Source organism: Hylobates moloch, unplaced genomic scaffold, assembly GCF_009828535.3.
Source record: "Hylobates moloch isolate HMO894 unplaced genomic scaffold, HMol_V3 SCAFFOLD_8, whole genome shotgun sequence".
NCBI lineage: Eukaryota > Metazoa > Chordata > Mammalia > Primates > Hylobatidae > Hylobates > Hylobates moloch.
Window position 1 is genome coordinate 124,862,199 of NW_026652283.1, and position 15,453 is coordinate 124,877,651.

Below are 15,453 nucleotides of genomic sequence, written 5' to 3' on the forward strand. Positions count from 1 at the left end.
TAACTGAGTAACATGATGTCAGGAGACAAGGATTAAAATACAGCCCTAGTATGTAATTAGTGAAGTTTAATAACAGCTAATTCTCTTTGCTTTAGGCTCCTCGTTTTAAAACCTATTTTATATAAGAATATCTACTTAAATGCACTGTAGAGGGAATGAAGTAAGAGAATATTAACATGAATAATACTACATTATGATGTACTAACCACCTACTTTCTTAGGCGCAATACTTAGAATTGGACAATAATTGTTTCATTTAGTGTTACAGTAGCTAGAGGACATAAATTTAATAGTCTCTCATTCTGTAAATAAAGATAGCTAGGCTTAAGCATCAGACTCATCTGCCCAGTGTCAGAGTCCTGTGACATAGTAAGAAAAAAAATCAGGATTCTAACAAGAGAAATCCTGAGCCCAAACACTTCCTACCACCCACCATATGAGTTCTCTCTTTGTCTAAGCTCCTAGAAAAAGTGCTTTTCATGCCTAAATTGCTGTATAAATGATAGTTATATCTGTTCATCTCCCTGCTTGCTCTCTCACTAGACACTGATATCCTAGTTATTAATGTATTATCTATCTATGAATGATACAACTGCAATTTATATAATTATATACATTATACGAATGCTTTATAAGCTTGTTCTGTTTTCTTATTTTTTAATACATGTAATTGATACTCAAGTATTTTGACTCCTTTTTTCTTCTTCTTTTCCTTTCAGCATTTGGTCAGAATGAGTGCCATGATCCTGGCATTCCTATAAACGGACGACGTTTTGGTGACAGGTTTTTACTGGGGAGCTCGGTTTCTTTCCACTGTGATGATGGTTTTGTCAAGACCCAGGGATCCGAGTCCATCACCTGCATCCTGCAAGATGGGAACGTGGTCTGGAGCTCCACTGTGCCCCGCTGTGAAGGTGCAGTCCCTGCCACCCCCGACTCTTCTCCTTTGAAACCACACATCTATCTTCAGGCACACACACAAACCAACAAACTGTGTTAGCTTGCTAGGGCTGCCCTAACAGAATACCACACACAGTCGCTTAAACAACAGGAATGTACAGTCTCCCAGTTCTGGAGGCTGGAAGTCTGAGATCCAGGTGTCATCGGCAGGGTGGGCTTCTTCTAGGACTCTGAGGGAGCATCTGCCTCAGGCTGGTCCTCCAGCTCTTGGCGGGTCTTGGCAATCTCTGGCATTCCGTGGCTGGAGAAGCCTCACCCTCATCTCTGCCTCCAGACTCACAAGGAGCTCTCCCTGTGTGTGTGTCTGTCCCTGTGTCTAAATTCTCCCTGTTTAAAGGACACAGTCATATTGGATTGGGGTCCCTCTCTTCCAGCAACACCTTATCCTAACTAAATTCATCTGCAAGTACCCTATCTTCAAACACAGTCACCATCTGAGGAGCTGAGGGTTAGCACCTCAATGTATGACTACAGGTGAATAAGATGTATTATTGAAAATGTTATGTAGAAACTGGCATTTCCTAGTCATGCTATTGATTATATAACATCATGGTGTTGTACTGTAAATTCTTAGTAGAACTCTTAAAATTGTTCTTGTCTTTTGAGTCATAAATTATATTCCTGGATCAATATCATAAATAATCAAGCAACTATACAAGTTTTTTTTCAAGAATGTTTTCTGTAGCACTATTTATAGCAGTGAAGAGTTGGAAATGATTCAACTTCAAACAGCAGAGGATTGGTTAGATAAATCATGGAGAATAACAGGTATCAATACAAAGATCATAAGATCAAAGAGTCTCAGGTGTCCTTAGAATGTGAAAGACCAAAGGATGCAGGCACATGTGTCGTAAATACATACATATCTCATGATAATAACTTCGTAAAACACTAAAAAGAAAGCTACACACCAAAATGTTAATTATGGTTATGGGTGATTTTTCCCTCTTAGTTTATTTTTATTTTCTCAGTTGTCTTTAGACAACATGTGTTTATTGTTAATAAGTGAATAGAAAAGGAATATATGTTAAATATCATATACAGTTGAGAATTTCTGCCCTGTCTAAAATACCTCGAAATACCATTCTCAGACCCATAATCTCTATCAAGGACTCTAAGCAGAGCTGGGATCTAGGTGTGGAGCTTTAAACTCCTCCGTGACAACCACAGTATGGTGGGGGTATGATCCTTCACCACCTCATCCTGTCCTGGCCCCACCTCCAAAGAAGTTACTCACCATTACTCAAAGTAGAAATGCTTTCTTTTGAGACAGAGTCTGGCTCTGTCGCCCAGGCTGGAGTGCAGTGATGCAATCTCAGCTCATTGCAACCTCTGCCTCCCAGATTCAAGCAATTCTTCTGCCTCAGCCTTCCTGAGTAACCAGGACTACAGACACCTGCCACCATGCCTGGCTAATTTTTGTAATTTTAGTAGAGGGGAGGTTTCACCATGTTGGCCGGGCTGGTCTCGAACTCCTGACCTCAGAGGAGAAGTAGAAACTTGTAACCAGGTCCTATTTATTGTATCGTCTGGTAATACTAAATGTAAAGGAGGGTGTTCTGATGTTCACCCTTTTCATACATTGTTAAAACAATTTGTGGGTGGACTAGAAGCAGCACCCATGGGTGAAATATTGATACATAGAAGGGCAAGAAAACACTCTTAATAGCTGAAATTTCATTTGTATCTATTTCCATCACATATTGTAAATGTACAGCTTTTATGTTTTATGCTGTGCAAAATGTTAATAAATGGGTAGGTTTTCATCTTTTATAAATGAGTAAATATATACACATGTGGTGCTCAAATATATGATACTAATTACAGTGCACAGTTAGAGGTGCAAATCGCATTCTAGCCAAGCATATTTCACTGATTTGGAAGCATGAATTTTCAGGAGAAAGAAGTTTAAAGTGAACAGTACGCTCTAATCTCTGTTCTGTCCTGGCCACAAGTCAAGCTGTCCCTTATGTCCTTCACCGTAATAGGCTGATTGCAGATACGTTACAAGCTGCAGGGTGAGTGTGGACCACAGCACAAACAGGATGAGGTTAAAGGCAAAACCCAGCTATAGGTTATTAACAAAGGAAACCCTCGGCAGAAAGAAAAAGTTAATAGGAAAAGATGTTAAAAGTCTGCCTGCGTTGAGAAACCTAATGACTGAGTGCAGCTGAGCCTCAGAGAAGGTAGGGGACACTCTGATGGACCAGGCGGGTACCCCGATCACTGCCTCTGCTGAAAACAAATAGAAAGCCACCTTTCAGAAGTAAATGCATCTAGTAGGGAAAAAAATAAAATAGCAGTGAAGTAGTGAGCAATACAGATAACAAACTTGATTTAAGAAATCTTTCAAGAACCTCACATCCCTTACAGAATACTCTTATTTATTGTTTTTCTTGAAAAATGTTTTGTTTAAATCGATTATGTAACTGACCACAATCTTAACAAATTAAAATAAGTTATAGGTCTAATATTCCAATTAAAGTAGAAACATGTAATAAAAATAGAACTACAAGCAAATCTCTATCCATAAAAAGTCCACTATAATTTTACATTAAAGAGAAACTCAAACCTTAATGCCTATACTATCCCATCTGGAAACCGTGAAAACAATACTTTCCATGAGAAACAATGTGAGACAGCAAAACCTGTGTTTCAAGGAAAATGTCTATCTTGAAGTCCTCTAATGTAGAACAAAATGATCAAAAAATAAAGAAATTTAATGATAAGGTTAAAAAGTTCAAAAAAACAAAAATAAATTAGGATGCTATTAATAAAATTCAAGTGTTATAAACAATTTAAAGCAAGAGTGAGTTGTTAAAATAGAAAAACTGTTTATGATTCTGGTAAAAGGAATTAGGAAAGAAAAATGCTATAGACATTTAGTGACGTAAAAGAGAAATTATCCGTATCATAAAAATAATGTAACTTTACATAAACAGTGAAAAGCTCACAATAGAGCGGTTTTTTTATTTAAAAGCGTAGGTTATTTATTTATTCTGGCGGAATTTCCTGGATGCCAGGCACATGTTGAGTATAAATTGTATGGCCTCCGGGCAAAAGGTTTCTCTTTCTTTCTTTCTTCTGCTTCTAACAGGCTCATATTCCTCAGCTCAGTGGCATCATTAAAATCTCTAGCTATTTTGGGGAAAAATGACTATACATGAAAACATCAACTCTATGGCAGCAAATCTTAAGGTCTGTAGAAAATGGGTGATTTTTCTAGCAAAAGATAAAATACCAAAAATGACTCAAATAAAAAGTATAAAATGTACGGAAAGTGCCATAGAAAACAATTGAAAAAAAGATTAAGGATTGAACATTGAAAAAGACACAAGTACCCTACAGGGGTACGAGTGAGTTCTCTTTCAAGTCTAGAGAACCTTAGCGTTGTGCACTAGCACGGATAATGGAAAAGATAGGCTGCCTCCTTCATAACAGTTCATCAAGCCAGCATTAATGTAACCCAAATCAGATTGTTCTATGAAAAATAAAGCCATAGGAAAATACACATATGTAATCAAGAAGGGGTGTATGTGTGTGTGTGTGTGTGTGTGTGTGTGTGTGTGTGTGTGTGTGTGTATTTTAGAAATACAGTATCAGGGAATTCATCACTGTAATTTAAATCATCAAAAAAAAAGCAAAGAAGAAATTGCTTTCTAAACACCTCATTGGCTCATTGGTATATTTGCTTTTTTTGTTATGAGCTAAGTGAATAGGAACGTCACTGCTGTTGTTCATCAAATATGTTTGGTCTCCATCAGGTGGAATGTCTGTTGTTGAATCTTGTAGATTAAAGGAACCTTGTGATGGGTTCTGGTCAATTAGGTATATGAGGAAATGCTGTACTCAAATTCTGGGTCAGCGTCTTTGATTGCCCTTGCAAGACCTTTTCCCATCTGCCATAGCAACTGAAGAAGGGACCTGTGTCTCACAGACCTAGACATGCCACATTTGTGAGAAATTCACTTCCCATTGTAGCTGCTACAGTTGCGGGGCCGTTTGTTACCACAGTGTTATCTAATCCAAACTGACTAATACAAACTTATTACTTACTACTTACTGACAATCTACTTACTGAGATTATTACCATTTTAGTGTAAATTTTGCTCATTCGCAGTATAATTATTAAAGTGTCTATTTCATCAGGATAAAGCAATTCAGGTTCTAATGTACACTGTAAATTACAAAGCAATAGGTAAGAGTATAATAAAATAATTAATATGTGACAAGTTAGATATACTCCAAGAAACAAAAATGCAAAATAAAAAATTTACTAAACTAAAGTTTTGGTTGGTTTTGTATTTATATGGCAATTAACACATAGAAATAACTCATTATGCAGATTTTAGAAATAGCTTAACTATCATAATTTTTTTGGAATTCGACATCTGCCATATGTCTTTCTTATATAGTATGTTTGGATGGTTAAACATGACAAAATAAAAGTCATATTTAACATATTTAATTTTGCTTATGTTGTATCCTTAAAAAACAAAGGAATTCAATTATGTATAATTATGTATATGGATATGTGATTCAGAGACTCCAAATGTGAATTTAAGAAATTAACTAGAAAAATTAAAATATTAATTAGCATAAATTGGTTGTTTTAAAAATTACCACAAAAAATCAAGTGTTCTTCAGGAGCTGAAGTTAATAAAAATTACCCTGATTTCATATTTTTAAACTACAGAATAATGCATAGGTATAAAAATAACAATTGCAACTTATTTGGTAAAAATATATAGATATATCAAAAATGTGATCTATAATGCAATCCCAGTGCTATCCATTATTAACGGGTTTTTAATTTCCACTCCCGTGTTCACTGAATAAAATTTTTATTTTATTAAATTTATAATATATGGACAATATTTATCCTGCTTTTTCAAGTTTAATATTCTGTTGCAAAGATTTTCCCATATCTACAAAATTTCCAAACGTTACTTCAAATATATTTGCCACATTCCCGTATATGGTCATGAACTTTCCATAATTTTTTACTTTTATTTTTTTCTGTGTTTGTTTCCTGATGTAAATTAAGATACTATTGGTAAATGCATAAATTTCACTAATTCACATTTTTTCTAGCACCAAAACATGGCTAAAATTATATAAACTTTTTGCATTTTTACATTATGCATATGGCCATTTTTAAATAAAATAAATATTTTTTCCAAAAGGATTTTTTCACCTTGGAGTGTTTTCATGTACTTTATTTGATATCTGTAAATCCACAAAGATGATTGCTAATGGCAAATAATTTTGAGAAAGAATACATAAAATCTGAAAAAAAATGTGGCCAGGGACATATTCTTAATTATGGTATGAAATATTGGTATGCTATTTTAAATTCCTTTAGATGATTCAGGTGTGCATCATCACTTTCACTGAGCAGTAGTTATATACCGTTTCAAACTTAATTTCTCCTTTGCAATTATAAAACACTGTCATATAACCTTTCAAAAGGATCAATGCAGTCTATTATCAAATTTGATTGAAAGTTTTGTTTTGTTGCACACTCACAAATAATATGCTGCATGTGGCTATTTATTTTAATAAAATGCACACAATGGAAGTAAACACATACATACACACACCTAAGGGTGTTTACATGTATCCATTTTGAGCTGTAAGGTCATTTTACATTTGCTTATCCATAAATATTTGCTTAATTCCAAATGCAAGTAAACTGTAGATAACCGGGCATGTACGTCATGAAATGGTTGGCAGTTAAATGAGATAGTTCAATTAGCACAGAGCACTCCTGTGTACAGTACCATTACTAGAGAAAAAGAACTTTGCTTCAAGTTAATGGTAAGTACGTGGAGGTAGCATATATAGACCCTGCTTTCAATAAATGTACAGTTTCCTTGGGAATAAGATTTGCTTTGATACTTGAAATATTCAATCCATGAACACAGAAGCAGATTCTTGCTGTTATCTGGGTATTGTTATGGCATATCTTTCTGTCTCATTTAATCTAATAGATATTGTACATCTTGTTTTAGCGCCGTGCGGTGGACATCTGACAGCATCCAGCGGAGTCATTTTGCCTCCTGGATGGCCAGGATATTATAAGGATTCTTTAAATTGTGAATGGATAATTGAAGCAAAACCAGGCCACTCTATCAAAATAACTTTTGATAGGTAAGAAAAAAATTAGTCTTCATTTGGACCCAATGATGCGTGTCTCTTCCATATTTTTAGTAAATGGATCTTAAACTTTAAAAAGATGGCAGTTCTTTTCGGTTCCCGCATAGGAGCACACTTTACCAGAAACAGGCACTTACTTATAAGTTTTGTTCTTCTTCAGTGGTATCCTCTAAGCCCAAAGCGAGCCAGTGCTCTGGAGGTTAGTAGGGGAAGTGCCAGTCCTGGAGGACCATTCCCGAGGTCCGACCCTTGTATCTGACTCTGGGTTTGGGACCTGCGCTGGAATCAATTCTGCCTGGTGTCTGATTGCACATAGAAACCGCTCTGGGTCCCATGGTCCCTTAGGTGTCTTCTGTGGCAGAGAAAATCAGCTCTCCTGTTCTGGCGGTGGCTGCTGGTCACTCGAGGGCGGCTAGTGATGCTGAGCAGGCAGTGGGGTGCAGACAGCAGATCAATCACCAACTAATCACCTATGAGTGATATTATCACTAGAACGTTTCTTGGCTTAGCTATTTAATAAGGCATTTCATGATCTAAAAAATAAGCATGCTGGGCTGCGTAGGTATTTGTTTATTAAAAAATAAGCAGGCTATTGGAGTTCTGTATAACAAGGGTTTTCCCAGTTTTCTCAACACTGAAACCAAATTGATGGTTAAAAACTAAAAAGATTTTGTCATGAGCCACATGAACTAAAGGCTAGGGAGGCATCTTTTTTGAAAGTTTCAAGGTTATTTTCTGCATGACACTGGGCTTTGTCTAGCAATGACCTTCTTCTTGACTAGACTATATTCTGGATTTTAGTATCCAGAATATTACGGTGTCTCAAGAAAGATGAACATCATTATATTATTATCTTTTTGTTTTCAAATGATCAATGCTAATATCAATACAGGAAAGGTTTTCAGAAGGAGTTGTGTTAACTTTCAGTAACTGTATTTATTTGAAATAATTATTTTTATTTTTTTACCTGCCTTTGACAAAATAATAATAATCCCCAATAGGACAATCTCTCAGAACAAAAGAAAAAAATTGTTTATAAATTCATCTATATTAGAAAGTGAATTACTGTGTATAATCAGTCATTTGAAAAAATATTAACTCTGTAAATATTCAGTTGATTACGTTTGGTTTCTTAGTAATTTCTCCACTTTCTGGTATTGGCAGGGGGAGCTGAAGCACACCCTGACTCCCAGCAGCATATCAAATTTAAGTAATTTAGTAAAAGTAGTGATCCTATATTCTTGTCTGGCCAATCTATTAGCCCTCTATTTTCAGTTGGCTGAAGGAAGATATTTGCTTGATTTTTCCCAATCTCGTTCATTCAATATTATTTCAGTGTGATGTTTTGCTAAATTCCATTTGGAAATACCCAATATTTCTGATATTTTTAGACATGTGTGATCTTTGCTCTAGACATAGTACACAGCTCTTAAAAGATGAATTGCATAAGGAAATGTTCGTTTCCCCCATGACCGATGAGCTGACACCTCAAAGGATGGAATTGTGCGCGCAAATTCTGAGCTCTGTGCTGATGGTATCGCCAGGTGCTGTGTGTTAGGCTGCCCAACAGCAAAGAACATCCAGATGTTTCTGTTTCGAAGGTCATCCTGGAAATCTTCCAGCTGTTGAAATATGCACTTTGTCAGTGCTCACTGTTACTAAAGAAACAGGGTAGGACAACTTCAGCGTGACTATATCAAAGGAGATTGCTTTCACCCTTATCCAGACTTCTTGAATTTGAACTCAAACAACTGAGAAATCAGTTTTTAGAAAAAGATTTAGAATAGTGTCATAAGACAAAGTTGGCAGTAAATTTTCCCAAATGTGGCATCCTGTGGCCCTATTCTGGTCCAGCTGTTTGATATAAAAATCGTTCAAATTCCTGTTTATGGAAGAACGGGGCACAGGGCACCACATTCACTAGTTGCAGGAATAGGTAATCATGTGCGTTTGCACTAATCAGGGTGTACATAACCTAATGTATGCAGGACACAGCCCTTTGGTTTCAACATCCTTGTCTGTTGCTACATGCCATGAGACTAAGATGGCTTCCCCTCTCCCAGGTTTTCTCCCCATTCATCAGCAACATCCAGCACAGAGCGTGGGGGCTAATGGCACAGCCTTTCACGGGATCCTTTGCCTCAAAGTGACTGAGTGAGTCAGAGGCTTATGATGCTTAAGCTGCTCCCTGAGAGCAAAGTCAGGCACTCAGAAACCGGGTTAGCTCTTTGAGGATCAGAAAGGCCCATTTAGAAAATTATCTTAGTGCCTGGAGTGGTACCTACATTGCATCAAAGGGGACCCAAGTGGCTGCAACTTTATATGTATATATAATCTCAGGCCAGATTCTCTGGAAGCATAAGAAAACTTAAGCACTTTTTGGAAGGTTTTCTAACTTTTTTGAGTTACTAAAGTATACTTTCATTTCTGAAATGGCAACATACCGAGGGTTATTCTAATGTCTTGAAAGAGATAATGCAATTTAAAAAGGCACAGGATTTTTTTTCGTGAAAGCTTTTTAAACTATCATCACACATTTTTAATGATCCTCTTCCTGTAAGAGACCATTTCACTCCAGTGTGCCCGTTTTAAGATGTCTATAATTATGTTAAATAGGGAATGGTAAAAATAGTTTAAAAATATATGATTGAGTTTTTACTATTTGGGAATAATCTATCTATCTATCTATCTATCATCTAAGAAAACTTATCTGGTTCATAGTATTTTTGTTTAAGCTGAATAAAGGCCTCCTCTTGTGTCTGTAGTGTTGTAAGACAGAATATTAGATAAGAGAAGGGGATTTAAGCTGTGCCGTCTCATCAAGAAAAGAATGTACTATCCTTATATATGTCCCCAAGTTTTAAGAATATGTAATTTCAACTATTTTCTTTATATTAATGTACACGGGTTTCTGATTAAGGAATGAGGATGTCAGGAGCATGTCTGTAAGCTGGCAGCTCTGCATGTCTTTTCTGATGGGATGTACATATTTGCAGATTTCAGACAGAGGTCAATTATGACACCTTGGAGGTCAGAGATGGGCCAGCCAGTTCATCCCCACTGATCGGCGAGTACCACGGCACCCAGGCACCCCAGTTCCTCATCAGCACCGGGAATTTCATGTACCTGCTATTCACCACTGACAACAGCCGCTCCAGCGTCGGCTTCCTCATCCACTATGAGAGTGAGTTGCACCTTCCCTTGACAGCCCCGCGGGGCAGCATGCCTGGGAGAACTAAAGATCTGGGTTCTTATTTCCAGCCTGCAGATGACTGTGCTGGTTTACCGGTCCTGCTTGACTCTAGCAAAACCATACTATGCAATTGTAAGAACTTTCTCTTATTCATAAGAGAGCATCTTGGAGTTACTGCGTTTCCACTGCGTGGAAAAAGGCAGAATGAGTGGCAATTACTGTTGGACCTGAAGGAATCAAACCTTTATTTTCCCAAAGTTTTATGGCTGTTCTTTTTCAGAACTTTATCTCAAAATAAGCACTATTAGTTGTAAAGATTTTTTAAAATTTATGTATACCCACACGTATGATTTTACAAACGAATGCCTAGAATCATATCTACTATGATGGGTTTCACATCTGCTTTTATTCTTTTTCTTGCCTTCCCTTCCCCACATCACCTCCTATTACTCTTGCTAACCTCTCCCTGAGCCCTGCTGCAGCACATTTAAATTAATAACCTATTATGTGCATTCCTCTGTTTTACATACTCATATAAGTATACACAAACATGCGTATGCATGTGTATCTTAAGATTATGTCTACTTTTAGATAAAAATATTATATTCTGATAGCAGGAAAATTGCTTATTAATGACTTCATGATGAATTTCAAATTTAATTCAGAGTTATTACTCTTCACGTGTATAGATATACAACATTTGCTCCACAGTAACATATTTTGAAACTTAAAGTAAAATTTCAGAACCAGAAAATTTTACATTTTGTTTCTTTAAAATGTCCATTCAAGTTGTCGCTTCTCTTTGAAGTAACGATATGTGTAAACATTGCAGTGATGTCAATTTGTGAGATTCGTAATAAGTCTTGTATTTTCTCATCCTCACACCCTCCCCCCAACTTTTTCTACACCAGAATTTGTTGGCTCTTAGATATACAGTGCATGAAACTTCAGAGAATTATTGTTTTCAGGCACTGACAAATATTAGGATAGTTTTCCTTTATTTTCATCTCTATTTGTGTAGCTGTAGATTACTTTGCTTTTTCTAGTTCCATTTGAGGGAGTATGTTCCAAAGGCTAAGTGAAGGCAGCAGAAACTAATTTCATTTGTTTAACCAAGTCATTTAAATACATGGCTTCTTCTTATTTCTCTTTCTGGAAAATCAGGGAATGATAAAAAGTCTGTTCACAAATTTCTATTTAGCTTGTCATCTTCACTAATATAATAATAATATTAAAAAATAATAATCACATTTTATTATTATAAAATACAGAATACACATTATATTATACTATAATATAATAATTTAATATGTAAATAATCCTGACAGCTATTTTTATAATCTTAAAAGAATGACTACCGTATGTTTTGGTATTCTTTTCATTTATCCTGTGTTTAAAAGTAGAGTGCAGGCTTCCTAAGGCATCCTTCCATCACCTGGAGTACCCCTCAGAGAGTAAAGCTCTTTGCCATTTTTCTTTTCTCTTTATATATATTCATATATATATATATATATATATACATATTTTTTATTATACTTTAAGTTCTAGGGTCCATGTGCACAACGTGCAGGTTTGTTACATATGTATCCATGTGCCATGTTGGTGTGCTGCACCCATTAACTCATCATTTACATTAGGTATATCTCCTAATGTTATCCCTCCCCACTCTCCCCACCGCACAATAGTCCCCGGAGTGTGATGTTCCCCTTCCTGTGTCCATGTGTTCTCATTGTTCAATTCCCACCTATGAGTGAGAACATGCGGTGTTTGGTTTTTTGTCCTTGCGATAGTTTGCTGAGAATGACGGTTTCCAGCTTCATCCATGTCCCTACAAAGGACATGAACTCATCATTTTTTATGGTTGGGTAGTATTCCATGGTGTATATGTGCCACATTTTCTTAATCCAGTCTATCATTGTTGGGCATTTGGGTTGGTTCCAAGTGTTTGCTATTGTGAAAGTGGGCGAAGGATATGAACAGACACTTCTCAAAAGAAGACGTTTATGCAGCCAAAAGACACATGAAAAAAATGCCATTTTTCTTTCTCTGCATCCCTAAAAAGAAGAAGCAAACTGTCACCAAGATGATGCCTGTTTAGTACAGTGATAATTGTGTGAGAGTCACAAAGTTCTGATTGCTGTAGAGTCTAGCATTTCTTCTTCTTCCCACCTTGTTGGGAATCTCAGGAGGTAGCTCTATAGCCACAGAAGTGGCCAGAGGCCTCACCTAGTGAGTGAAGACAGGAAATTTTTGCATGTGGAACTTTCCAGCACCGTGACCTAAAAGGCTCACTGCTCTAAACACACATCTAGACTTGCATATAGTGAACTTCCAGAAGGCTCTGAAAGATTTGTCGTCGATTCCTCTGACTTAAGGGAGAAATAGGACCTCAGAGGGATGTGATACTGAACCCTGACTTGGGATCGCTTCTTATTTATGTATCAGTCACTATGTATTTGAAGAGACATATGGAAATGTACGTAAGTGAATGAGGTGCAGGATATGGCTTTTTGTTTGCTTGTTGTAAGAAACTGAGTCAGGAAAGGCCTGCAATTTTATGAGTGCTTATCACCAGCGCTGCACCTAATGGTTCCCTGCGGGGCTTTAAAATAAAACCTATGCCTGAGCAGCAGCTCAGATGTTCCGGTTGCTATTTCTGTGGGTGGCGTAGAGATATGAGTGCTTTCAGAGGCTCGTGACCCACTCCGGGGGTGTCCCCGTTTACCCGGCGCTGCAGGGGCAGGTTTCTTCAAACATCATAGTGTGCTAACACATCCCTGGGAGCTTAGTAAATTGCAGAGCCCCAAGCCCAGATTCCCAATAGAGTGATTCAGGGAAGTCATGATGCAAATCAGAATCCTGAGCTTTTAATCAAGTCCTCGAGGTGATTCTGAATAAGGTGAAGGCAGACGCAGATCCCGGGCTCCAGGGAGAGATAAAACCCGCAGGCAAGCAGGAGGGAAGGGGCCAAGGCCAGCAGAGGTCACGGAGGGACAAAGGAACCAATGAGTCCAGTGAGAAAAGCAGAGACAGAGACAAAGTGGGAAAGGCTGGAAGAGACAAATGCTACCAACCCCTTCATCCAGGTAACCCCGTCTAGCACCCTTCGACGAAATAGGTTCTGAAGCCAAGATGCAGGCACTAGTAAATGATGCACTCAGTCTTAGGAATCATCTCATACATTAGTGTCCAGCGACAGTCTAGCCATTCTTTACGAGGAATGTGGCACGGTGTCTGTATATAATAGCGATTGCATTCTCACTCCAGAAGGAGCATCTCCTTTGTATGTTGATCTTTAAATCACCACTTTAAAATAGTCATAATTTTGTAAGAAATTGGAAAATAAATGGAATTCTCAAGGGTATGGAGGTTTTCCATTTAATTTTAGAGCATTTTTTTCAAAATGCTATCAAAAGTATCTTGTTAATCATCTCTGAAGGCAGAAGAAAGATTGGTCACTTGTAAATGTATATACTGTACTGTGTGATTCATATATCATGTTATTCATGGAAGAAACATTGTGATAAAGAAGTACATTTAGTGGTTTGTATGTGCGTTCACACCACACCAGTTGGTTTTCTGAGATTTGGTGCCTTTTTATATGATCAGAAAAGGAAAGGAAAGTGGTTGGGATGTAATGGTACTGGATGCAATGCGAAGGTATATAGAACACACCCATGCATGCTAACACTCACAGGCACACGCACGGGTGCGTACATGAGAGAAAGAGAGGAGAAAAGCAGGCAAAGGTTCAGGTTTCAATATCAGTAAATAATGTAACATGGCCAGTTTGCTTAATTTCCTGGCTCACTGACTTTATCAACTGTGACTTTTCAACCTCTATTTTGAAACCTCTCGGAGGCTGTGAGAAGTTATATCTCTAAGCTCGGCATATGAAATGTGCTCAGGAAATGTTCATTCCTTCCTTGGACTAGAAGTTTAATGAAGTCTGATGATTCACACAGAACCCTGCCCATATCAAATATGCCTCCGTATGAGCTGCACACGGATTATTTGCAAAGTAATCAACTCCCTTTATTCACTAAGTAGCAAATGTATTCAGTCACTTATTTTGCAAAGGCCAATTGAAAAAAATACTGTTTATATATATTTGTGTCAAAAATTCATTTTTGCTTTAAGGTTCAAGTGAGAAGGAGTGAGAACAAGCTCTGATTATAGACATCGTTTCAACAAAGTCCGGTGGTCTGTATTTCTCTTTGTGCTGTTAGGCAGGAGACAGGAAGGGAAAGAATGTGCTCTAAACATTATTCAGAAGGACTTTGTCCTACCTTTCCCGCAAGGTAAATTGGCTACCTGTGTCCACAGACTGATCTTAGTTTATTATAAATGTATTGTTCCATTGGAGATAAATCACCTGCTATAAAATTCCTTTTTTTTTTTTTTTGAGTCACAACTGTGGCTTACTGCAACATCTGCCTCCTGGGTTCAAGTGTTTCTCCTGATTCAGCCTCCCAAATAGCTGGGATTCCAGGTTTCCACCACCACACCTGGCTAATTTTTGTATTTTTAGTAGAGACAGGGTTTCATCATGTTGGCCAGGCTGGTCTCAAACTCCTGACCTCAGCTGATCCACCCACCTTGGCCTCCCAAAGTGCTGGGATTACAGGCTTGAGCCACCGTGCCCAGCCAAATTCCAGATGTTCTTTCTCACCATGTTCTTGTTTCAGGATTCTTTTACATGGCCAGTTTCAGTTGAACTGGAAATCAAATGTAGTATCATATTTCTATCACTCAGCAGTCCTCCCCTCCTGTACTCTCCATTCAAACAATTTGCAATGAAAAAGAGAACAATGTCTGCATATTTCAAAATTCAGTATTGGTGCCAATTATTATTTAAAAATGAATGAAAGTATTATGGCATAATATTGGAACTAAGCATCAATTGTGACCTTAAGAGTTTATTCAGTTTTAAATGTAAATAATTCAACATTTAAATTCGATGTTTTTATTCCTACCACAGTTTTGCTCTTTTCACTGTAAATTTTGTGTGGGAAAAGTTTTGTTTATGGTTTATTAATTTCATTGTTAAAACCATTAATATATAATTCTCACTTATTCTAAGATAATAGTTCCTATTACTGTTTTGCTGCAGTGCATACACTGTTGTTTAGTGACCATAG

General features: G+C 37.2%; 1 protein-coding gene across 1 annotated transcript in view; it reads left to right on the plus strand.

Annotated features, from left to right (window-relative positions):
- CSMD1 (CUB and Sushi multiple domains 1) overlaps positions 1 to 15,453 on the plus strand; it is a 2,040,038-nt gene that overhangs the window by 1,580,895 nt on the left and 443,690 nt on the right. Inside the window, exons 15-17 of the mRNA XM_032158987.2 lie at positions 720 to 914; positions 6,975 to 7,113; positions 10,116 to 10,303. Coding sequence (XP_032014878.1) covers positions 720 to 914; positions 6,975 to 7,113; positions 10,116 to 10,303 — 522 coding nt within the window. The remainder of the gene's footprint in view (positions 1 to 719; positions 915 to 6,974; positions 7,114 to 10,115; positions 10,304 to 15,453) is intronic.